The sequence below is a fragment of the Pristis pectinata genome, chromosome 12 (assembly GCF_009764475.1).
Source record: "Pristis pectinata isolate sPriPec2 chromosome 12, sPriPec2.1.pri, whole genome shotgun sequence".
NCBI lineage: Eukaryota > Metazoa > Chordata > Chondrichthyes > Rhinopristiformes > Pristidae > Pristis > Pristis pectinata.
The window spans coordinates 30,003,709-30,028,351 of NC_067416.1; the positions used below are offsets into that span (position 1 = coordinate 30,003,709).

Consider the following 24,643-nt stretch of genomic DNA (forward strand, 5'->3'; position numbering starts at 1 on the left):
CACTCCACTGTTTCTAAATTGTCAGAATGACTGACATCCTGTACTGAATGGGCAGAAATTGTAGCCATCGTCTACAATCCACTCATTGAAACTCTTCTCTCATGCTGACACCAACCCTCTTCCTGGTACCAGTCTGAACTGAGCCAGACCACTTGCAACCCATGTATTTTCTTTGACTCTGAGACGAGCTTTGGATGTCAATTCTAAGCAATTGCTAAAACTACTGATTTCAGACTCATTAATATTACCTGACTCCGCTCCTATCTCAGTTCATCCACAGCCTAATGCCTCATCCATGGCGATGTTACTTCGAGATTGACTACTCCAGGACATCTCTGCCTGGTCTCTTATTTATTCATTTTTTGGGGATCTGGCTGTCATTAGTAAGAGCAACATTTAATTATCATTCTTAAATGGGCTTCAGAAACTGTTGAACCTTCCTGAACCATGCTGTTCTTCTGGTGAAGGTGCTCTCCCAAAGCTATTGAGTAGGGAGTTGCAGGATTTTGACCCAACAACGATGAAAGAATGGTGTTAGGATGGTGTGCAACTTGGAAAGAAATCTGCAGATGAGGGTGCTTCCATAAGCCTGCTTTTCTTGCCCTTTATGGCAGTATAGGTCACAAGTAAGGGAGATGCTATGAATGTAGCCTAGGCAAGTAACTGCAGTGCATTTTGTAGATGGACTCTGATATATCTGTGCTCCTACAATCTTGTAAGCTTGACTACTCCCAAATTTAATTGTTTTACAGCACAGTTGTGCTTTCAGAAGTCAATTCCCTAAGCTCTGGAATTCTCTTGTTAGACCTGTAACCCATCTCTTTCCTCCTTTAAGACAATCCTTAAAACCTACCCCTCTGTCCAAGTTTTTGGATATTTTGCCTAACATCTCTTTTTGTATTGAGATTAGTTTGATAATTTTTTGATGGCATGCCTTTGGATGTTAAAGGTGCTAAAGAGATGCAGCAATGTTGTTGCCTTAATATGTTTAATGGGAACTGGTTACAAACAAATCGATCTGCTGGGGAAAATATGCTGAAAGATGCATTTTAATGTAGATAAATGAAAGAAATCCTGTAAACGGTTCAGTTGCAAACCATATAAGTTACTCCTGGTTACCATGAAAGACTAAAACTGTTTATTTTAATTCTGGAAAAGCAAAAAACTGAATGTCTAATTGCTGATAAAATAAAGAAGATTTGGTTTATAAGAATAGGTCACTTGAGATATCTAGTAGGAGGATCACTGATATTCATATCCTTTAGATAAGTATAGGATCTCACTAGGTATAAGATACTTATTACACGGGTCATGGCCATGAAGTTTCTATGGGCAACTAACACAAATTTGCAAGAAAGGGGTTGGAAATTGACAAGTATGTCAAAGTCACCATGGCCTGTAACATGTTTGATCATCTTCTGTGTTGATTTTACTCTAAATTTTACTCTAATTTTGGATTTGTTTACATGATTGTTGACGGATAACATTGGGCAATGGAAGTCATGACATCAATTTGCATCATGAATGTATGGAACAGGCTTAATACATTTTTTGGTCCTTTTCATTGAGCTATTTTTGCATGATAGCACACATCTGACATCAAAAACATCTTAAGGACTCATTTACATGTCCTGAAAAGTTAACTCGAACAGAGTAACATATTGAAAATGACATTATATCTAATTAGTAAACCAATTATTTTGTTTTGATATACATATTTGATGCCTCAACGTGAATGGACTAAATGGCAAACATACGTTTCTCTATCTTGGAACTTCCATCATCTTCAATTTGATCAAGTAACAATGAATGTTCAGACTCTTCTGCAAGCTAAGAAAAAAACAATACCTAAGTGATAAATTGGTCTATATGTGATATATTGCATATACATTATAATAAATGTTGTTTAAAATATTAGGTACATCAAACTGTGATTGCCTGTGTTCTTTAAAATTGGCCTAAAATGTTAATGGTCACCAACTGGAGCAAGGCCATAAAGTTGCAAAGATGCACTCAAACATTTTGACTTTAGAGGCATGTGTTGTAGGGGGATATAAAGGGGAGCAGAAGCAGACAATGGACAGATTTAAAGAGTAAGGAAGACATACATTGATATACTGCCTTTCATATCGCTTTCAGAACATCCCAAAGTGCTTTAGAGCCAATTAAATACTTTTCAACTGCTATCATTATTACATTGTAGGAAATACAGCACATAACATTTGTGCACAGCAAGCAACCACAAAGTAATGTGATGACAAATAATCATCTGTTGTTTGAGGGATTAACATTGGGGATAATTTTCATGCTCTTCCATGAAATAATTCCATGGAATTTCCTACATCCAGAAGACAATTAATTGAATATTTCAAAAGAAAAGCAGCTTCTCAGATAGTACATTATTCCCTCAACACAACAATGAACTCTCAGCCTGGACTTAAAACAGATAATACAGTTAATATTAGTAATGGCTAAATTATAGGGTACAGAAATCAAATGATATTTATATAGGCAGATGGAGGTTATCTATGAGTGGACTCCATCTGTGTGAACAATAGAGGGAATTTTTTGCCTATCTGTGACATCAAATAAATTAGACTGCTAAACAAAAAAAACATTGCTCAACAGCTGAGAATTATTGCCTAACACCTAGAGTAATATATCTGATGTTTTGTTGCCTTCCTAAATGCTCCAGTAAGCCAATTAGTTTAAAAATTAGTGAAGGCCATTAAGTGCTGGCCAGAAATAAAAGTGAACTTCTGATGATATGGGAAACACTGATTTCAAGGATGTGGGTGAAAAGTAATGACACAGCAGATAGGAGTTGCAGGAAATTTGAAATTAGTAATTAGAAGGGAAGACTAGCTGAACTGTTTATTAGTGGAGGTCATGAAGGGGACATAGCCTGAGCAAAAGGAGCATTGATAAGTAGGTGGAAGGGAAGGACATATGATTAAGGTGGATGAAGATGTGGCTGAGCTAAGTTTTAATCCATGAACCAAAAATAAATCCAGAAATTCTTTACAAGTTAGGCTACAAGGATAAAAAGAAATAAAGAATACAAAAAGTAGAAAAGGGAGTTTGAATAGTTCTTAAAACTTTAGAATAAGTCTTTTTGCTTAAGGGGATCCTACTGAATTTGACAAGGACTGACTTAACCATTGTGGCTCTCATATTTAAGGAAAAAGTCAAAGAATTGTATAGGGAATACTGGAGGCAGGAGACAATAAGGGACATAGAGGAGCAGGAACATGGAAGCCTGAGACAAAAAAAAAGCTTTAGAACAAATCAAAGCAGAAGAATAAAGGAGAGGAAGCTGAGAATTAGAAGAGGAGCTGGCATAACATCATTTTCTTCCACGGGTACATTGTTTTTAAGGACAATTAGAATCAAATCCAAAAGTGAAGGCGTGGAGTGTGATAAGTAAATAATTGGAGTTGCCAATAGCAGGTGACAAATACCTTTGAAATGGCAAGGTTTATCTGATCGTGAGGGAAAAGTTAGGGCAATGACACTAAAGAAAAATTAGATGAGATAATTTGGGTGGTTGAAATCGAGAGGATCAGCCTTCACCTATGCATAGAAAAAAAAGATGAATCAGGAAGTTGCCAATGGGACGAACGAGAGTAATAGACAAAGATGAGGACTATGAAGTAAAGAAACTGAGCCTCTTTAGTGTGAGGCAATACAAAATACTATACCCTTTTTCTTATATTTTCCCTTCTAACTGAAATTCGTCGCCTTATATGTTCTTCTTGTGCATTCTCATCCTGAGGAAACAAATTTTCAGGTATGTTAATAAAATAAAATGTATTTGCAACTCTGTCTGGGTCACATCATCATGCTGCTTTCTCCCCTCTACTCCTAGTCTAAAAAATAGACCTCTCCAAAGTCTGTCCTTCCAAATGTGCTTTCAGCCAACTCTCCCATCTCTATAAGTCTACATTTAAAGAATCTTGTATGCTTTCATTAAATTAAAAGATAAAATACAATGTTGTTGCTGTTAGTTCTTTTCCATCAATGCATTGATTTACAAATATTAACTTTTAGGATGTTTACTGAATGTCAAATCTTTCCGACAATTATAAAAACAAATATAAGATAGCTTTGGTTGAAATTAAGGTTTAGTTATCAACAGAAAAGCTACTGATAATAGCATATCACCTACCCACGATTCATCGCTGTCACTTTCAGAAATTTGCATTTCAGTTGGAACTTTCTGTCTGAAGAATAAAAGCAGTTTAGCTTTAGTTCTAGTAAAGCTTTATACTGTTGACACTATCATGTATTAAAATGATATAAATTAGGCTTCAGAAGTTACTGAATGGGCCACACAGCATGGCGCCTCTTTCACATGCTAAACTATTGCAGATAGCACAATGTAAAACACGAGTAACTCTGGGACCAGGACCACTGGGTTGCAGGAAGATAAGCCCAAAGGCCATTGGTGGTGGAGTGGGGGTGGGCAGGTGAATGAGCAGCAGTTGTATGGTTTGGGGAGACAAATAGGTTTCTTTGTCAGTGATATAGCCAGAAGTATCATTCAGAGGTGGGTAGTGTGGGGGCGTCAATTTACAGGGGGAGTGCAAGCAATTGGGGTTTGAGACAAGGGTCATAATTGAGGAGAGATGTAATCAGCAAGTCAAATGGAGGTTGTTAGATCGAACAGACACTGCAAATAGCAGGTGAATGAAATAAAAACAAATAAAAGAAAAACCACTGAGTAGGGGTCTGCAATCACCAATCAGATTGCAAGATCAGGGACTAGGGATTAGGAGATCACAGGATGGGGCATGTGCCAGTACCTAGGAAAATGGAAGTGGGGGTCCTGAAAGGGAGTAGATATAAATACATTGAAGGGAAACTTCCTTGTCGCACTTACAGTGACAGGTTTTAACTTAAGCTGCTCCAGAGAAAGCAACGTTTTTAAAATCTGTTTGGGCTGTGGATGCTCAACAACAGACCCAATTTGTCACTATATGGATTAATTTCTCTCAGGAATGCTCCAAACATGTCCTGTAGTGGGAATTACAACATCGCATGCAGACATAACATGAAAAACTATAAGTCCGAGCACAGACTGAACACAATGCGTATGTACAAACTTCAATAAGTTTTGGAACTGTGAAATGACGTGAAGTGTTTTAACATCAGCAGTGACCCTTTAACTGGCATTCAAGCATAAGTTTATGTCACAATGACGTAAAAGATGTACTACTTAACTCTTGATGTCATTTGATACATCAGAGACACTATTGCAGGTCGTGACCAGTGATTACACCCCGAAATAATCACTAAAATGACATACTCCAGATAAAATCAATTTCAGACTGTATCACTGAAAAAACAGCTATTTGTTATACAATTTCTACACAAAGAAGCTTTAACATTCCCATACACCAAAAAGGTTGAGGGGTTTCACTCCTGAAAAAGGTACAATCAACTCCTCTCTACTGTCTTCTCATTCTTCACTCTAAATCTCCCCATGCTCTTAACAGACATGCCAAATAGGAACTGGTAACAATGATAACTGGCTAAAGGTGACCCCGGGATCATGCTTTTATCATATTGTTTTCCATGGCAAAAGTTTGTATTTGGCATGCTGCAGTACCAAAATTGTCTCAATGATTCGATTTTGCCTTATCTACCATCCATAGCAGGCCTAGAGATAGAGTGGCATTGGAAAAAGTACAGGAAATGCTTAGGGGTATTCCATTGTTACATCTGTTAATTGGTCCTTGTCTTGTGAGGGTACTTCTACATGAATCTTAGAAGCTTTTACATCATTGTTTGGAAGCCATAGATTGGTTAAATAGATAAAACATGACGTGAAAAATTATGGATCCATTACCTATTATGAATTATATATGTTCACTATCTTTGGCATTCTTGCTGTGAACCAAGTTGCACAGTTATATACTCAGAACAGACAGAAGTAGGCTTTATTCAAAATGAGCAAAGTTTTGAATTGAAATTTTGAAGACAAGTTCAAGTGATTGATCCCTTAGCAGTGAGGTTGACTCTTATAGATTTAATCATTTGTCCAATACCATTTCTTTTTTTCCTATTTTCTGGTAGCTCTATTTGTTCTGTGGTAATTTCTTGAGGCAGTGAGCAACAAAAATATAAAAGAAGATGGACTTCTTTCTGTCTTGACAAACTTACAAAAGTCCTCAAACTCAGCAAAACATGCTTGGAAGTCAAACTCTAACCAGTAATAGTAAAGTACAAACTAACTTGTAAAAACTATATGAACCAGTTTGGCCTCCAACTAAAAGTAATCGTACTTACTGTGCCATTTTATTAAACTTGAACAATGGTCCTTGAATTAATATTTTTATTGGGCCCTGAAAGCAAAACAATATAACAAATCATAATCTAATTAAACTCATATTAATTATAATATTAATATTCAGTTATCTTTTATATGCTCATTCAATGTGACTTTTTGCTGAAATACAAATTTAAAAATCTGGGATTAAGCAATTTAAAAAATTATTTTTTTTAAAGTAGAAGTTTCAAAAGTGACTAATGAAATTCATGTGATTCAAACCCGAACAATGTACAAGCAAAGCAATATAATCTTTCATCAACTCAAGCCAAAATGATTTTTTATATGCTTCCTGCCAGGGGAATATCATTTATCCATTATTTAATACATGTAAAAGTTCCATGCTGGGTTCAGACCTACTTATTAATTGCAACTGCACCAAATTATACCTGTTTTCTCATCAGACCATTGGATACAGCCTTTAAGGTCTCGTCCTACACAACAACAATCCGTCTGCACAGTAGCACAATCTAAGTTATCAATCCAAACTTCAGGATATCCCTATCAGTTGACATGAAATCTCATATCTTCTAGCAGAAACCCATGTGTCCAAGGGAATTTACTGCTTCAGTAAACCATCAGGACCTATTTGGGTGTGATCATCAGTTGTGTAATGTACAGTTATTTCCTGCTGAAACAATTGGGAATGGATTCTGTTATTAAAAGCTCAAACCACAGTTATCAATTGTTGATCAATTTTTTTTATTCGCAATCCCATGATACCAAGGAGATTGGAGAGGAACTGTTCAAGTTGTCTGGTTGCGTGAGCTTAGACCAGTGGTAGCACCCCTATAAGATTTACCAACAGAAAAATTCCCAGGCTAGTTAGTGCCTCCGATACAGAAATTCAATTATCTACTTTCATGCAAGGAAGCAATATAAAAAGAGGATCAGCAACCAGAGATTCTATGGATCAGCTTTCAGGGTCTGTAGGTTCTAACAGATGCGATTGAGTGTCCATATCATTGTCACTCAGATCCAGAGCCCAATCCATGCATACTGGCTAAAATCATCTCCATAATCCATACTTCTTTGCTGATGACAGCTCATTTGTGTTTTTTTTTGCTGGCCCTACTCATTTTGGCACACCTAAAATAACAAATAGAGAGTGCTGATACTCAGCAGATCAGGCACATCTGTGCATGATCCATCATATCCTAACAATCACACTAGGGGATGAAGCTTATTTCAACAAGCAGTGCAGAAAGGCATTGATGAAGCTGCAATACTGGACTTTGTACATGCTAAACACAAAAACAGTAAGCAATATACAGAGCTAAATGATCCCACAACCAATGGATCAGATGAATGATCTGCAGTCCTGCCACATCTACTTGTGAATGGCAGTGTCTGAGTAAAGAGCTAATGGGAGGAGTAGGCTCCTAAGTGGCAAGGCATAGCATGAGTGCCAATGGCAAACATGAACAATCTCCAGCCAGTGAGTAGATGATCTATCTTGGCTATCTCCTGATTCACCTACCATCACAGAAGATAGTCTTCAGCCTATTTGATTTACTCCACATGATAAAATGAAACAGTTGAGCGCAGTAGATACAACAAATGTTATGGAACTAGACAACATTTTGGTTGTGTTACTTACGTGTGCTCCAGACCCATCTGCACCTTTTGCCAAGCTGTACCTGAACAAAACCAGCATGTCCTATCCACAAAAAAGTGTAAAAAATTTAATCCTTCTAATTACTACCCAATCATGGTAAAAGGATGGATTATGTCAGGGAATGCTATCAAGCAGCACTTTCACTGCAACAACATGCATACCAATGCTCAGTTTGCAATTCACTTTGATCATACAGTTCTAGACCTCATTAAGCAAATCTGAAGTGAACATTTGAATTCCATAGGTGACGTGCAAAGGACTACCCTTGATATCAAGGCAGCATTTGACAAGCATGCCAACAAGATATCCTGGCAAAACTGTAGTTAATAAGCATAAGGGGAAAATACTCCAATGGTTGGGGTCACACTGCAATCAATGGAAGATAACTTTGGTTGCTTGTGGTGAATCACCACACCCTGAGGACATTGATGGAGGAGTTCCTCAGCACGGTGTCCTCCTTCCATCATAAGACTAAAAGCGGAGATGCTCACTGTACAGTGGTGAATTTGGAACTCCCTCAGAGTTGAAGCAGTCTGTTCCTGTATGGAGCAACAGTGAGACAACATTCAGGCATAGTGACAAGTAACAATTGTGCCACACAAAGGTCAGGCAATAGCTACCTCTAGCAAGAAAGAATATAGCCACCTATCTTTGATATTCAACAGCATTACTATTGCTAAATTTCCCACCATCAACATCCTTGAGGGGTCACAATTGATCAAAAACTTAACTGGATCAGCCACAGAAATACTACGACTACCAGGGCAGATCAGAGGCTGGGAATCCTGTGTCACATGACTCACCTCCTGACACTCCAAAGCTTTTCCATCTACAAGTGCAAGTTAAGAGTTTCCCATCATGCTCCCATGATGGAAAACTCTTAACTGCTCTGGATAAGTGTAACTCAAACAATATTCAAGAAGCTCAGCACTACCAAGGACAAAGTAGCCCGCTTTATTGGCATCCCATCTACCACCCTAATCATTCACTTCTTATTCCACCAGGGTACTGCAGCTACAACATATACTACAATGCACAATGGAGTTATTCACCAAGGCTATTTCCACAGATGCTTCCAAATCCAACTCCTCTACTAACAAGAAGGACAATGGCATCAACGAAAATGGGAACATTAAAAGTTGAAGCTTCTCTTCCATTTCATGTATCACCCTGACTTGGAAACATATCACTGTCTCTTTGTCATTGGGTCTAAATACTGGAACTCTCTACCCAGCAACATGGTAGGCATACCATCATCAAAAGAACTCCATCAATTCATCTCAAGTTAGGTTGGGTAATAAATGCTTGCTTTGCCAGCAATGCTCACATCCCATAAATACACAAGTAAATAAAAAATAACTCTAACTCTATTCCTGCCACTGACAACTATCTGAGGAGAACCAGATGGAAAAATTAATGTTGTATTTTATATTTAGATGAATACCAGATGCATAATCATATTATCATTAATACCATCTGCTTTCGCCCCATTGTGCCACCTGATTCAGTCCCTGTCTCAGCACATCTACTGCTGAAAGCCTCAATTATGCCTGTTTTCTCTAATCTTAACTGTGCCAACCCATCACAGGCACTCCCTCCTATCTTCCACATTCCATAAGGTCATCCAAAACTCAGTTGCTGTATCCAAGTCCCTTTCAATCAGTACCTACATCACAGTTGAAATTTCTTTTAAGTTTTACAATCCCTCATTAGCCTTCCTCTATAATCCTCTTCAACCCTGCAGCTCTAAAAAAATCCTCCAATTCTGACATATGCCCATCCTCAATTTTGTTCATTCCTTTAGCTGACATGGTCCTGAGCTCTGGAATTCCCTCCAAAAATCGCCATGCCACTTTTCTCCTCTGACGTCTTTCTTTGCTCTAATACATATCTACTTACTTGGCCAGAAGTCAAACTCCATTTGATAACATTTTTGTTAAGTATGTTGGGTATTTTTCTGGATTTATCCTGTTTCCTCTTCTCATTCCCTGTTCCTGCTTTGTATGGTTTATATGTGACTTCCCACTGTAAATGCCAATACTAAAGATTCCATTACAGAAAGATGTAATGCAAAAGATTACCCTAATAGAAAACTAAAAGGCAGCCTTTAAAATAATAAAACACGTACTCCTTTCCTTCCCACAATGCAAAGACCTGAAGAGTCCTACAAAGTGAAGGAGCGATTCATTTCCACTTCCAATCTAGTGCATTGCTTTCAGTGCTGAAAATGTGGTGTCTTCTCCAATGAGAAACCAAAAGCAGATTGAATGACTGTTTGGCAGGGGATCTTCATTCAGTCTACAGGTGTGAGCTTGAGATTCCAATTGCCTCCTGTTTAATTCTCCATCCTACTCTGACGTGGCATCCTGCACTGTTCCAATGAGGCTCAATGTAAGCTTGAGAACAGCATCTCATCTTCTGTTGGGCATATCTCAGCCTTCAGGACTCAATACTGAATTCATTAATTGCAAGTAACTTGCTTTTCTGTTTGTATTGGAACTGATTAGTTCTGCTGGAAGGTTATCCATCTCTAATATTAAGTCATTTGTTTTCCTTCTGCACAGAAACTGCCTGATCATTTGATCAATTTCAACATTCTACTTTTGGTTTCAGTTCTCTGTAACAGCTCTGACCTGAATTTCACAGCTTTTACATGCCCATTTGTTTGATTTTGTTTTCCTGCCAAACTTATTCTTCTCTAAGTTAGATGGCTTTGTAAGTAGTTTATCACCATGGCAACCCTGCCCTTATCCCATCAGAGACATTCCCTTTATCCTATTCATTCCTCCCATTCCTCCATTTAAAACTAATTTGTTTTCTCACATTTTTCATCTTTGAGCCAAAATACTCCCCTTGTTTTTCCTTCCACAAGTGCTGCCTGACTTGTGATGTTTCAACATTTCCTGTTTTTATTTCAGCATTTTTATTTCCCCTTTTATTTCAGAGACTCTTAGATTGACAGATGGATGATAGAGAAATGGAGGGCTATGTGGGAGGGAAGGGTTACATAGATCTTAGAGCAGGATAAAATGTCAGCACAACATTGTGGGCCGAAGGGCCAGTACTGTGCTGTAATGTTCTATAAATCTATTTCAGATTTCTAGCTTCTGTAGTTTTTTTTTGATTTTCAATTACTGCAAAATTATAACATCTTTTTCTCCAAATGTTTTAGACAAAATAAATGTTTCAGACAATGGCCTGGAATTTGCTGAGTGTGGCTTGCAACCAGCATCCATTGCTTGAATACCCCATAGCAGTTAATTGGTTTAGATCCTAGAGCCAAACTTGCCAGCTGAGAGCGTCCTAGACTTGATCAGTAAGGTGCTGCATAAATTTCCTATGTAGATTCTTTGTGTTCGTGTATCCTCTTCAAGCACATCTCAGGAATCAAAACAGGGCCCATAATTCCACTACTTTTCCCTTTTTTTAAAAAAAAGTAGTCTTTGTCCAAGTTTAGCCTGAATTGTATGATTGCTGTCATCTGATCAATGTACAAAGAAAACAACAGGCTTCATCAAAGGTGTAACTAGCCCCTTGAAGGATGATATGAGTAATTGAAGATATGTCCCTTTCCATTGCTGCTATCCTTCCACTCCTTGGATCCTCTGGCATTGCAACCTTCACTTCTGTTGCATTGATCATATTTGATTATAGTTTCCACTTTGATGCATTTTACATCTGCCATTCCTGATTTAACTGATTTAGATCTTCTTTATACACAAGGTCCCCAAGCCAAGATTCCACAAGTTTCTAGAATCCTTATCTGTTGCATTTCTGATGTTTTGTCTATCTCGCTTCTGAGGTTCTCATCCATCTCACAGCCAGTATTTTTGTGTTCTTCAAAAATTTACTTCACAGTTTTGTCAGTTGCATTTGTAGAAAAATATGATTAACTAGTCTTCCTGGGTTTTAATTCCAATTCCTTGTCACTGACTGAGCAATTCCCACCTCATGTTTCTCCCGTCAATTTGGGTACCACTGTATTGTCTCTTGAAACTCTTCAATAGATTGAAATTGGACAATTGCAAATCCCGAGTGTTCGTAAACTTTTCTTGGGATATTGATCTTTGGTGCCTATCTAATTTATGTATTTCTGCAGTACTACTGTATTTCTGCAGTAGACCATGTGCTGGATGGTGTCATCTTGTTTCCCATTTTTATGTTGAATGGACCTTTGTTACTGATGATATCAACAACCAGAGATGGGCCCTCAACCTCAGTGCTCAATTTCAATGCTGTTTCTGCAGATTCTTTGCTTTCATATTCAATGTGTGCTATGCCTCAAATTCCTAAACAATCACAAAAGGCAGGAATTCTGATTTAACAGCTTTTCCATAAACTTCTTTGAGACCACCCTGCATTATCTTGTATGTAAGGTTCTTGACAAAAGATGTCATGTTATGCTGTTCTTCAACTTCTTTGTCTTCTGTTATCTGGATTGCTTCCCTTGCCGCATGCTTTGTCAAATTTTCCTGCATGACCCGAAAGTTAGTTCCCAATGAGCTCCAATCCTGTTCCAAATGTTCCTCAATTTCAAAGCTTACACGAGCAAATTCCCTGTTAGGCCCAACTTGTATGTCAACAACTTGTAGAGCTTACTCTGTTCTTCATTGTTACAGAGTTCAGCTTTCCAATAACAACAAAAAGGCATGTCTACCAAACTTTTGCCCTTTGCCCTGAGTCATTGCTTCCTGCTCCTCTTTTGCTTCCTTCACAGCTTTCATTTATTCCGTTTATCACTGCCTCCTTTTCCATATCCATCTTTGTTTTCCCATGTGCTAGTGCAATATCGATGGCTTCTTCCTCATCCACACAAGAGTATACGAGCAGGTTCAGCATCAAGCTGGAACACCACCAAATTTCTCCAAATGTCATTGTAAGAGGTTTTGAGCTTGTTCTGATTCAAGAGCATTGCAGTCAAGTTACTGTTCTGTCATCCAATCCAATGGCATGAACATTGAGTTTTTCAGTTTTAGGTAACACTCCCCTCCAGTGGTTTTTGTTGCCTCCCCCCTTCTGATCCTCCTCCAGTCCTCCAATCCTCCAATTTTTGTCCCCTTACCCACCCTCTCTCCCTCACCAATCATCATTCCCCCTCCTCTCTTGGTTCAATCCAACCACCACACACACATAGTTCATCCACAGGTTTTCACTACTACCCGCACCAATCTGGTTCTAGTTCCATATGCCATTCCTAATGGTTCCTGTTATCACCTCCTTTACTTATCAAGTTCCAGCATTGGTAGCCATTTGTGTTGCTACTTATTACCCTCCAGCAACTGTCTCCAACCTTCAATCTCCCCTCCCCCCCCCCCCACCTTGCATTTTTATTTTTCCTCTTTCTTCATCTGTCTCCATCTATCATCCTCCTGCCACTGTCTCCCAATTCCACTCCCTTACCTGGTGCAACCTACCCATCATCTTTCACCCCCTCCTCAGTCCACCAATCCTGGCCATCTACCCTCTCCACTTTCAGCCCTGATGCAGGGTTTCAACCCAAAACATGTACAATTCCTTTCACTCCACAGATGCTACTCAACCCACGGAGTTCCCCTGACAGATTTTGTGTTGCTCCAGATTCCATTGTCTGCAGTCTCTTGTGTCTCTAATTTTACTTTCTATAGTCTGAAATTTTCATTGTATTCCATACTCCTCACAAGTGCAGTTCTTGGATTCTTTATGTAACTTTGTAGTTGAGAAACTGAACAGACGCACAATCACCAAGATCTCAGCACAGCATCATAGTTTATTCCAAGGGCACTTTCAGATAAATTGGGCAAGCATTGGCAGATAATTGCAACAACCCTGAGAATAGTCAAAAATAATTCCATGCTTGTTACATGGACAAGTGGGGCTGAAGGGCCTGTTTCTGTGCTGTATTAATTTATGACTTAATGAGGTCTTAATGCCACAGTCCCCATTTAACTGGGAGGCAACAGTCCTAGTGGCTGCGCCACTCCGCCATTTCATTTGGGTAGTGTCGCCGGTTACAAGAGGATAGGGGCCGAAGTGGGGGGGAACAGGGGCCGAAGGGGGGGCCGAAAAGGGGGAGGGGGACAGGGGCCGAAGGGGGGAGGGTACAAAGACCGACCTGAAAGCAAAAGCGGAATCGCCTAGTGTTCAAAAGCTCAAGTGTCCAAATTTAACTCCCAAATAAATGCGTGGTTCCAAGTGGCCTCATGTCAAGACGCCGTAAAGGGAAGTTGGAGCCAGCGGCCAGGTTCACAACGACCTCGGCAGACCGAGCGAGAAGCCAGACTGTGCTCTGGCCGGCAGCGCTCCCGCCCCGGCCACGTGCAGTGCCAACGGCCACCGCGCGGGCTCAGCCGCCCGCCCGCCCGCAGATTTAACTTCGTGGTGATGGGTTGGCAAGTGCAGCAGAGGCCACGTCTGTCCCGCACGCAGGAACACACCAATTACTGGCCCGATCCGATGAGATCCACGTCTAAACGGTAAAGTCAATTCTTCACCAATTGGCGAATATCCAAAACGGCAGGAAAAACAAAACCGTTGGAACTGTAAAATTATCGCAATAACAAATAATAGAATATCGATTTATTTTTCAGGTTTTAATCACTAGATATTCCACCGCCGTTTTCTACCTGGCTTTCTCTCTTGCAACCAAGTCAAGGTCAATAGTCACGCCCCTTAAATCCAATAACAATATCGCAACACCTTGAAAAAAAACTGTAGACGCTGGGATTTAAAATAAAAACAAAAGATGCTAACTCAGTGCAGTCCTGGCACAGGGTTTCGAGCCAAAACGTAGACAATTCCTTTCCTCTCACAGATGCTGCTTGACCCGGCGAATTCCTCCAGCAGATTGTTGCTACACTTTCCTGATTGTTTACTACTGTACCATCATATCTGTTGGGTATGTCCTGACGGTGGAACAGAACATACAGAGTGAAAATCAAGAAATTACATATGGTGAAAAATAAATCCAGAAAATGCTGGAAGCACCAGGCATCTGAAGCAAGGGTCTCCCAAGTGATTCCAAAGTTTATGGAGCTGTTTGATTAATAGATTAATGGGGGCAGTTAAAGCAAGACAAGGCAACAATGGGTTGTGTCCAAGCTCTGAAATAAAGATCAGAGCTGTTGCAGAACCTGAAACAAAAAGAGAAATGTTGGAAATGCCCAGCAGGTCATGGAGTGAGAAAAACTGAGTTAATACTACAAATGATAACCTTGCAACAGAACTGACCAATTCTGATATAAACAGAAGAGGCAAGCTATCTAAATTTGTTGGATTCAATATTATGCCCTGAAGGCTGTAGTGTACCAAGAAAGAAGATGAGGTCCTGTTCATCAAGCTTCTGTTGGGCCTCATTGGACCAGTGCAGGAGGCCACTGACAGGTCAGAGTGGGGTGAAAAATTAAAATAAGAAGCTCAGGTACTTGCAGACTAAATAGAGGTGCTCTGCAAAGCAGACACCCAATCTTTGTTTGGTCTCTCCATTGTAGATAATACATTATCATCACTGAATCCCATTCACCAGTTTGGAAGTGTAAGTGAAACGTTGTTTCAAATGAAAGGACTATTTTGGTAGGAGAGACAAGTGTCAAAGTGGCATTGGATATAAGAAGTGTTATGGATGAAAATGGAAGAGAATAAACAAGGGGTGAAAAACTAGTCATGATAGAAAAAAATGAGATTCTTGGGGCAAAACGAGGCAGAAATAATGGATTAACTGATGCAATCATGCTTATAAATCTAAGGAGGTAGAAGGGAGTTAGGCTTGGATGGGGAACCATGAGGTTTGAGACAGTGGAAGGAAGATCTCTAGACAAAATTAGGTCAGTGACTGTCTGGGAAATGATAGCCTGATGTTAAGTGGCACGGTCATGATACAGAGGAAGGTATGAAGAAGTGACAGAGAACTAGCATTCAGACTCTGTAAAAAAGAGGTCAGTTTGCCCAACAATAGTACTGCCTTTGTCACAGGTTTATTAAAAATGTTGGGTTAGTTCTTAGTGAACAAAGAGCTACAAGTTTAGAGTACGGTTGGTTAGAGTGGGTGAGTGGAGTAAAAAATTGAGATGGTTGATGTCACAACTGAAGTTTGTGGTGAAAAGATCTAGAGGGTAAGAGGGCAAAGACTGAAATCCATGTAGATCAGGGAATCTGAAGATGAGAGAAAAGGTCCACTCTAGGATGAAGACTCCTAGCCAAGTAAGTAGGCACAAAAAAAATGGTGGAGGGAAAGCTGAATATCACATCAAGCTCAAAAATTATTGAGATGAGGATATAAAGAATTGAAGTCAAGTGTTCTGCTGAAGATATTGTTGAGAGTCAGAAAGGGGGATGTCAGAATGAATAGTGAAAATCGCTAGGGACCAAATTGGGAGCAGAGATGGGGGTCAGAAGAAAGTGACATTTGGAGAAGCATGTTGAAGTTTGTGATTTTTGACAACTGAAAAATGTTTTTTCAAAAGTGCAGAGGTGGTAAAAGATGAAATGTAACTGTGATATTCTGCAATCGTACAGATGAAAAGGGAGGTCAGGTGTATGCACGTGGCAGAGCATGGTGATATGCTTAAATCTCAGAATTTGAGAAACACTGAATATCTTAAAAATATCTGTAATTGTGGGTGGATCCAAAATATGAAGAATAGAATTTCAGGTAGAATACACTTGGAACAGATCTGAACCAGAGACATTCACTGAGGTTGCATCTGTGGAGAGAGAAACAATTAGCTTTCCAGCTCAATTTCCATTGGTTCTACTTGTTACAGTCCAACAGGATGAGCAAAATCTCATGCAGGTTACTGCCCTCATTCATGTTTTTCCAAACTCAACAGCTTCTAAGAAAGTTTTCCTGCGCAGTACCATTTCATGATTTTGGATGAGTAGTTCCATTCTTCAGATAAAGCAAGATTGCTGCTAACAGCATGGTCCCAAGCTGAACATCATGATTTAGACTCTTACATTTTAATGCCTTCATTTTTGACTCTTCTGCAGTTGATATCTTGGTCTTATCAATGCTATATAGCAGTATTTTTTATCGTTAAGCTTTTGCCTTCTCCAAATGTTCCTCCATGAAGAAATATAGATACCCCAACTTTTTAATCAGACCCATTTAGTGGAAACATCACAACAAGTCCTTTGTTCCAAAAGATAGCTTTCGATGCTTTAAACCCTTGAACTTTTTTCTTTCCTCCAGATTCCCAATCAGCATTGGTAAACTCAACCATCATTTCTGTTTTCCCTTGTGACAATATTGCTTTAGATTGCATATCTTTATCAACTGCCCCTCGTAGCCTTCTTGAACAAGTGAGCTATCCTTTCTGAAGTTGTGTGCCTCAAGGCTTACACATTACCCATTTTGTTTTTCACTTTATCTGTGCTGTGCACCTTTCCTTTGGCAAGCCTTTTCCTGGTGTTGATTTACGGTTTTGCTTACAACCTTCCCATGCAAACTCCATCTCAGCATTGGTTCACTTGAGTGTCTGTCTCTTTTCTCCATTATGCCAAATCAGAGTTGGAGCAAGTGGTTCTGGAGGGAAAAGAGATTTGACTGGGTCTTCCTCATCATCTTCTCCAATGAGCACAGAGCTTAAAAAGAATATGGTGTTGCTAATGCTCTTATGCAGTCCCTGCTTAACACAGTTGGATTCAGTGAGTAATCTGCCACATTTATGGTGAAGGGTCTAGATCCATAATATCGACCATCCATCTCCCTCTACATATACTGCCTGGCCCGCTGAATTCCTCCAGCGGTTTTTTGTCCCAGATTCCAGCATCTGCAGTCTCTTGTGTCTACATTTATCAGCAGCTTGTTTTCTGTGTTTTCTTAAGCCACAATGCACTGCATCTCTCCTAGTTTTCTCACACTTCTCCAGAGTATGTGCACAGTAGATCATTGTTCTTGGTTGGAATTGGAATTGGTTTATTATTGTCACATGTACTGAGGTACAGTGAAAAACTTTGTTTTGCATTCCATCCATATAGTTCATTTCATTACAATAGTGCATTGAGGTAGTACAAGGGAAAACAAGAAAAGAATGCAGAATTAAGTGTTACATTTACTGAGAAAGTGCAGTGCAGGAAGATAAGAAGGTGCAAGGTCATAACAAGGTAGATAACAAATGGGATAGAAGCTGTCCTTGAGCCTTGTGGTACGTGCTTTCAAGCTTTTGTATCTTCTGCCTGATGATGGCTGGGGAGGTGGGGAGAAGAGAGAATATCTGGGGTGGGTGGAGTCTTTGATTATGTTGGCTGCTTTACTGAGGCAGCGAGAAGTATAGACAAGAGTCCATGGAGGGGAGGCCAGTTTCCATGATGTACTGAGCTGTGTCAACAACTCTCTGCAGTTTCTTGCAGTCATGGGCAGAGCAGTTGCCATACCAAGCCATGATGCAATCAGATAGGATGCTTTCTATGGTTCATTGATAAAAATTGGTGAGGGTCAAATGGGACATGCCAAATTTCTTTAGCCTCCTGAGGAAGTAGAGGCACTAGTGAGCTTTCTTGGGCATGGTATATACGTGGTTGGACCAGGACAGGTTATTGTGTTATGGTTAGACTGATGGTTAAAGTTGTGCCTTTGGGTGCCTTGTCCCATTGCTGAGTGATCTTCTCTGGTGTCACTATTCATTATTATATGCTAACCGTTTATTCTATTGGGTGTTTTACATTCACTACAGTCATCTCCTACATCATCTGTGGAATAAATATCATGCACTCTTCTTTATCCTTATTAACAAATGATATTTCAGAAATCTCTGCCATTTACACTTCTTTTTTTTCCTGCCTATGAGACATATGCATATTATGGCTTTATTCTGCCTGCTTATGCAATCTAGGGTGAGATGCTCTGTTTTATTCCAATAGTGACTATTTTGAATGGACAGATTAAGGCTGCATGATTTCACCACCATTGAAAACAGGACCTACAACCTTTTAGAATCATATGACCCACAGGTTTTCTATCTTTTTGATCCCCATGGTTTAATATTTTCCCACTGAAACCACCTTTTCATTTCACAAACCCAGATCCTGTTGAAGAAGAGTCATTGCGCCATTATGGCCCATAACATTGTACAATGCTCACATAACTGGCTCTTGAGCTGACCAAAACTCTCTCACATTATTTAATACCATTTCCATTGCAATGACACTCCTACTTGCCTTTTCAAACATAAGGTCTGGAATATGAAAGAGGTTAACTGATATTTGCTCATTAGCTAATCCATATACCAAACTGTCCAAGAACATTCTGAAATTTGTGGTGACTCACGGGCTGCTTTAAGTTCACCATGTGACCACCAGTTACCTTTTCCAGCATCCGATTACATGTACTGATTTCGTAGCTTTGAAGTATTTCACATGGCGGTGGGTTCACTTTAATCAAATGGGACACAAGGTGCTTACAAGTTAACTAGAGTCATGTAAATGCTAAAGTCCACTTCCTCTATTAGTATGGATTTCTTACATTCATGGATTACTGTATTTGTTTTTTGGATTTTATGCCTGTGTCTTTTACAGTAGTATTCGATCAAATTATTCAAGTTAAATGTTAAATGCTTTTTATAGTCTGCCATACTTAGCCAGTTTCCTGATGCCAGATTTAACCAAATCCACCTTGACTCAATCCAGCAAGGTGTCCATTTTCATTGTCAGTGAAGTGTTGTGAATTCTGTTTGTAAGTGTTACAAAGCAAAGCTCAAATGCACTTGGAAACAAAAACAGAAGATGCTGGAAATACTCAGCAGATCAAGCAGAATAAGTGGTGAGAGAAACAGAGTTGGTGCTTTAGGTTAAGCACTCTCCATAAGAACTGGAAAAGTAAGAAAACAATTATGTGCTAAGTTGCAGAGCGGCAAAGGGAAGGGTGGAGAGAACAGAGACAATGTCTGTGATAGGATGCAGACCAAAGTTGGCAATGTAACAATTACTTTGAAAAACAACAATTAGTGACAGAAGAGAAAATAGATTCAAATTTATACAGAAAAGTACAGCCACATCCATTGAAAGAAAACAAAAAAGGGTGGTTATCTGGAATTGTTAAATTTAATATTAACTCCTGAGAGCTGCAACTTGCCCACATGTTGGATGAAGTGTTGTTCCTCAAGCTTACATTGGACACACTTGAAAGAATGTAGAAGGCTGAAGTGGTAAAGGATTGGAGGTCCAAGTGTTAATAGAATGGAGAATTAAAGCTCAAGGACACTATTGTGGACTAAATAGAAGTGTTCTACAAATTGGTCACACGATGAACATTTGATTTTGCCAATGTAGAGGAAGCACAATATGAGCATTGAATGCATACACTAAATCGGAAAAAAAATGAAAAGAGATCGCTGCTTTACTAGAAGGATTTGAATTCCTTGGATTATAGAGAAGGAAGATGTAAAGGGACAAGGTTACTTCTTTAGCAACTGTATGGGAAAGTACTGTGAAAAGGGGAGTGGTTGGTGGAGATAGAATGGACAAGGGAGTTGCAGGGGGAACAGTTTCTTCAGAATGCTGATGGGTGAAGAGAGAGGATAACTGTGGAAGTCAGTGGTGGATTCCCATTGAAGGTGATGAAAAGTTATAGAGAATGATTTGTTGAATGTGGAGGTTGATGCAGTGGAATGTAAGGATAAAAAGAATATTTTTATGTCTTGCACTGTCCTGCTGCTGGAAAACAACAAATTTCACGACATATGTCAGTGATAATAAACCTGATTCTGATTCTGATGACAGAAGTTAAGGAAAAGTTAAGAGTCAGAGTTAAGGAAAAGGCAGATATCTTAAAGGTGCTGGTGTGGATAGTCCTGTCATTAGAGCAAATAGTTCAGATACAAAGAAACTGGGAGAATGAAATGGAGTCCTTATGGGAAGCAAAGTGAAAGAAGATGAGAAAAAGATGGGGATAACAAAGTCAAGAAAGGGAAGAAACAGATATGGATCTGTTCAAGTGTGAGGCAAGTGGAAATTCACAGCAAAGGTAATGAAATTTTTGAGTTCTGTATGAATGCAGGACGCAGCATCATTACGGTCATCAATGTGACAGAAACGTACTGTATTTGAGGGAAGGGGCTGAATAGGATTAAAACAAGGACTGTTCCAAGTATCAAAAGAAGAGACAGACATAGCTTGTCCCATATGAGTTCCCATTGTTCCACTTTTGACTTGGAGAAAGTGAGTAGAGTTGAAGGAGGGTGTGTTCAGTATAAGAATGAGTTCAGACAGGATAAGCAGACTGGCTGACCCTCTGTTCAGAGAAGAAGTGAAAGGCCTGATGGAGGGATTAGCAGTCAATTATGAAGATGAGCTGGCTGGAACCAGAGTACTGGAAACTGTCAAAGAAGCAGAAGTCATCAGAGGTGTTATGTATCTAAATGGGAAGGGACTGGACAAGGGCAGAAATAAAAGAGTCAACATAGGAGGAAGTAAGTTTTATGTGGGAAGACCAGGATGAAGCAATGGTCAGACAGCCTGCTTTTGGATCTGTAAAGGTAGATAGAAGTGGGCAGTCTAGCATTGGGGGACCATAAGGCTGTGGAGAGATTGTCTCCTTAGGAAATGAGATCAGAATCAGGTTTATAATCACTGTCTTATATGACGTGAAATTTGTTGTTTTGCAGCAGCAGTACAGTGCTAAGACATAAAAACTATAAATTACAAAATAAATAAATAGTGCAATAAAAAGGAACAATGAGGTAGTGTTCATGGGTTCATGGACCATTCAGATGACAGAGGGGAAGAAGCTACTGCTGAATCATTGAGTGTGGGTTTTCAGGCTCCTGTACCTCCTCCCTGATGGTAGTAACAAGAAGAGGGCATGTCCCGGATGGTGAGGGTCCTTAATGATGGATGCCGCCTTCTTGAGGCACCGCCCCTTGAATATATCCTCGATGGTGGAGAGGATTATGCCCGTGATGAAGCTGGCTGAGTCTACAACCCTCTGCAGTCTCTTGTGATCCTGTACATTGGAGCCTCCATACCAGTCAGAATGGTCTCCCCCATACATCTATAAAAATTTGCAAGAGTCTTTGGTGGCATACAAATCTCCTCAGACTCCTGACGAAATAGAGCTGCTGGTGTGCCTTCTTCATGATTGCATCAATGTATCCTTGGAGATGTTGACACCTAGGAACTTAAAGCTGCTCACCCTTTCCACCACTGACTCCTCAATGAGGACTAGTGTGTGTTCTCCTGACTTCCCCTTCCTGAAGTCCACAATCAGTTCCTTGGGCATGCTCCAGTGGGAGGTGTAAGAAGGTGCCTGAGAGCTGACGTTTGGCTTCTGTGAGGTAATTTTCCAAACCACAACTACACCACCCTTGTAACCATGTCATGGTTGGTTCTTAGTGAGTGAATTTAAAATGCTGCAAGTTTACAGAGGGTAAGTAGAGTGAGTAAGAATAGAAAAATTGAGATGGAATATGTCACATTGGCAGTTATTGATTAATAGATTGAGAGGTGGTAAGAAGCCAGACGAAGGGGTCCAGCTGGATTGGGAATCCTAGAGATGGAAAGAAGTGTCCACAATCTATGGTGAAGACTTCTGGCCAAAAAAAAAGGACACAGAGCCAAAGGCATCAAAAAAAGATTGCAACATTATGTTGGGCTTGGAATTCATTAAGTTGGGGACATATGGGATGAATATGAGGCTGCTGCTGAGAACTGATTGTTCAGAATCAGAAGCGGGGGGGCGGAATCAGAAGTGATAATGAAAACACAGCAAAGGGTGGGATTGGGGGGAAGAGATGGGATCAGAGGAAAGTGAAGGGAGAAAATTCTAATATGACTCTGAGCCTTCTCCCTCTGCAATGAACATCAGGCCATATCTCCCAGACAGTCATGGATCTGATTTCCTCAGATATTCTCTGTACAGCTTCCAGCCTCATGGTCACCCAACCCCACAAAGCCTCATTCCTCCTTCCTCCAATCCACAAGTAGGATTGTCCTGGTAGATCTATTGTTTCACCCTGCTCTTGGGCCACAGATCATATTTCTTCCTAATTTTACTCTTTTCTTTCTTAATATGTCCTGTCCCTTCTGGCCTACATCCGTGCACCTCTCATGACCTCTGCTAGTTCAACATTTTTCATGTTCATGGTCCCAACTGGCTCATGTTTACTATGAATGTCCATTTCCCCCTGCACCCACATCCCACATTAAAATGGTCTGAGTGCTTCTTTCCTGAACAGAGGTCCAACGTCCCCTTACATCACTCTCTCTTTTGCCTGGCTTAACTCAGTTTTCTCTGTCTTCATCATATCTCTTTGATAAAGAGACTATCAACACCAGTACCTTTAAGATGGCCTTCTTTTCCCTTGACCATACTTGGTAGGGCTCTCAACCATTTCTCCTCTACTTTCTGCCCTCCTGCCCACTAGCCCACTGCTCCCAGCCAGAATAAAGTCCAGGCTCCCCTTGCATTTACCTTCTACCCTGCCAGCCTCCACATTCAATGGGACTTCTGTCACCTGATCTTCTGCCCCTCTTGCCTTTCAACATTCTGAGGGGACCATTCCCCCTGTAACTCCCTGGTCCACTCTTCCACCTTCAACTCCTTCTGATAGCATTTTCCCATGCAAATGATGGAAAAACAACACATACCACTTACATTGCCCATCCTCCAGGGACCCAAAGCATTCCAGGTGAGACAGTGACTCACTTGTACTTCTTTCATCTCATGCATTGCATTCATGTGGTCTCCTCTACATTGGAGAAACCAAACACAGATTGCATGACCATTTTGCAGAGTACCTCTGTTCAGTCCACAAGGGTTACTCTGAACTTCCAGTTGCCTGTCAATTCTCTGTCCCACTATCATTATGTACTTTCTTCTTTCATCCTCCTGCATTACTCAACAATGCCAATGCAAGCTTTAGGAACAGCACTGCATCTTCCTTCTGGGCATGTTGCAGCCCTTTGAACTTAATATTGAATTTAACAATTTCAGGTAACTGTCCCTTTTTTTGTTCTTTCTCCAGATGTGGCGGTACCTTTCTGTATCAATCTATTTCTTTTTTCCTTCTTCTGTCACTAACTGCCAATATGTAAAATAATTGCTTTGGTCTGCAGTTTGTCAAATTCCCTCTATAACTCAAAACATATTTGTGTTCTCACTTTTCAATTCCAATGAAGTGTCCTTTATCTGAAACATCAAATCTGTTTATCTGCCCAAAGATGCTGCTTGATCTAAGTGCTTTTATCAGTATCTGTTTTTATTTTGTATTTCATGCATCTGCAGTTTTTTGCTTCAATAAACTCGTTTGGATTAGAATATCAATGAAACGAATCTTTATTATAGTCGTCGATTCTCAGAACGGAACCTAAATTAACCACAACGTAACTTCTTCAGGTAATACCAACCCCATTAATCTTAACATCAAACAATAAATGTAATATACTAAAGAAACAGACACAAACTAGAGTGCCACTAAAAACATTTTGTTTGTTTGAATCCGTATTACTTCCATTGTCTTTAGAGAAAGTTACCCATTATTTAATTTCCTCATTTGCCTTGAAGCTTGGCCATAAGCCTTTATTGAAAGTTTTTTTTTGTGTTCTTATCTTTCTAAGATAACCGGCCACTTTTTTGTGATTTGGCATATGTGAAGCAAGCAATTTAGTATTTTGTTTTGCATCGTGTAGACGTTGCCTATTACAACAACAATCCAACCCCCTCGACTTAATTTACTGAGTCTGCGCGTTTATTTAAAGCCAATGGTTGATTTTATAGCGTCATC

The 24,643-nt window shown here is 39.8% G+C and overlaps 1 protein-coding gene across 1 annotated transcript in view; it reads right to left on the reverse strand.

Annotated features, from left to right (window-relative positions):
- The window catches only part of LOC127576923 (protein CC2D2B-like), a 126,693-nt gene extending 114,266 nt beyond the window's left edge, over positions 1–12,427 (reverse strand). The window contains exons 1-6 of the mRNA XM_052027747.1: positions 12,251–12,427; positions 7,932–7,991; positions 6,292–6,347; positions 4,169–4,223; positions 3,702–3,770; positions 1,758–1,830 (exon numbers count right to left, since the gene is read on the reverse strand). Of these exons, the coding sequence (XP_051883707.1) occupies positions 1,758–1,830; positions 3,702–3,770; positions 4,169–4,223; positions 6,292–6,347; positions 7,932–7,991; positions 12,251–12,427 (490 nt within the window). The remainder of the gene's footprint in view (positions 1–1,757; positions 1,831–3,701; positions 3,771–4,168; positions 4,224–6,291; positions 6,348–7,931; positions 7,992–12,250) is intronic.
- Positions 12,428–24,643: the final 12,216 nt, after the last annotated feature.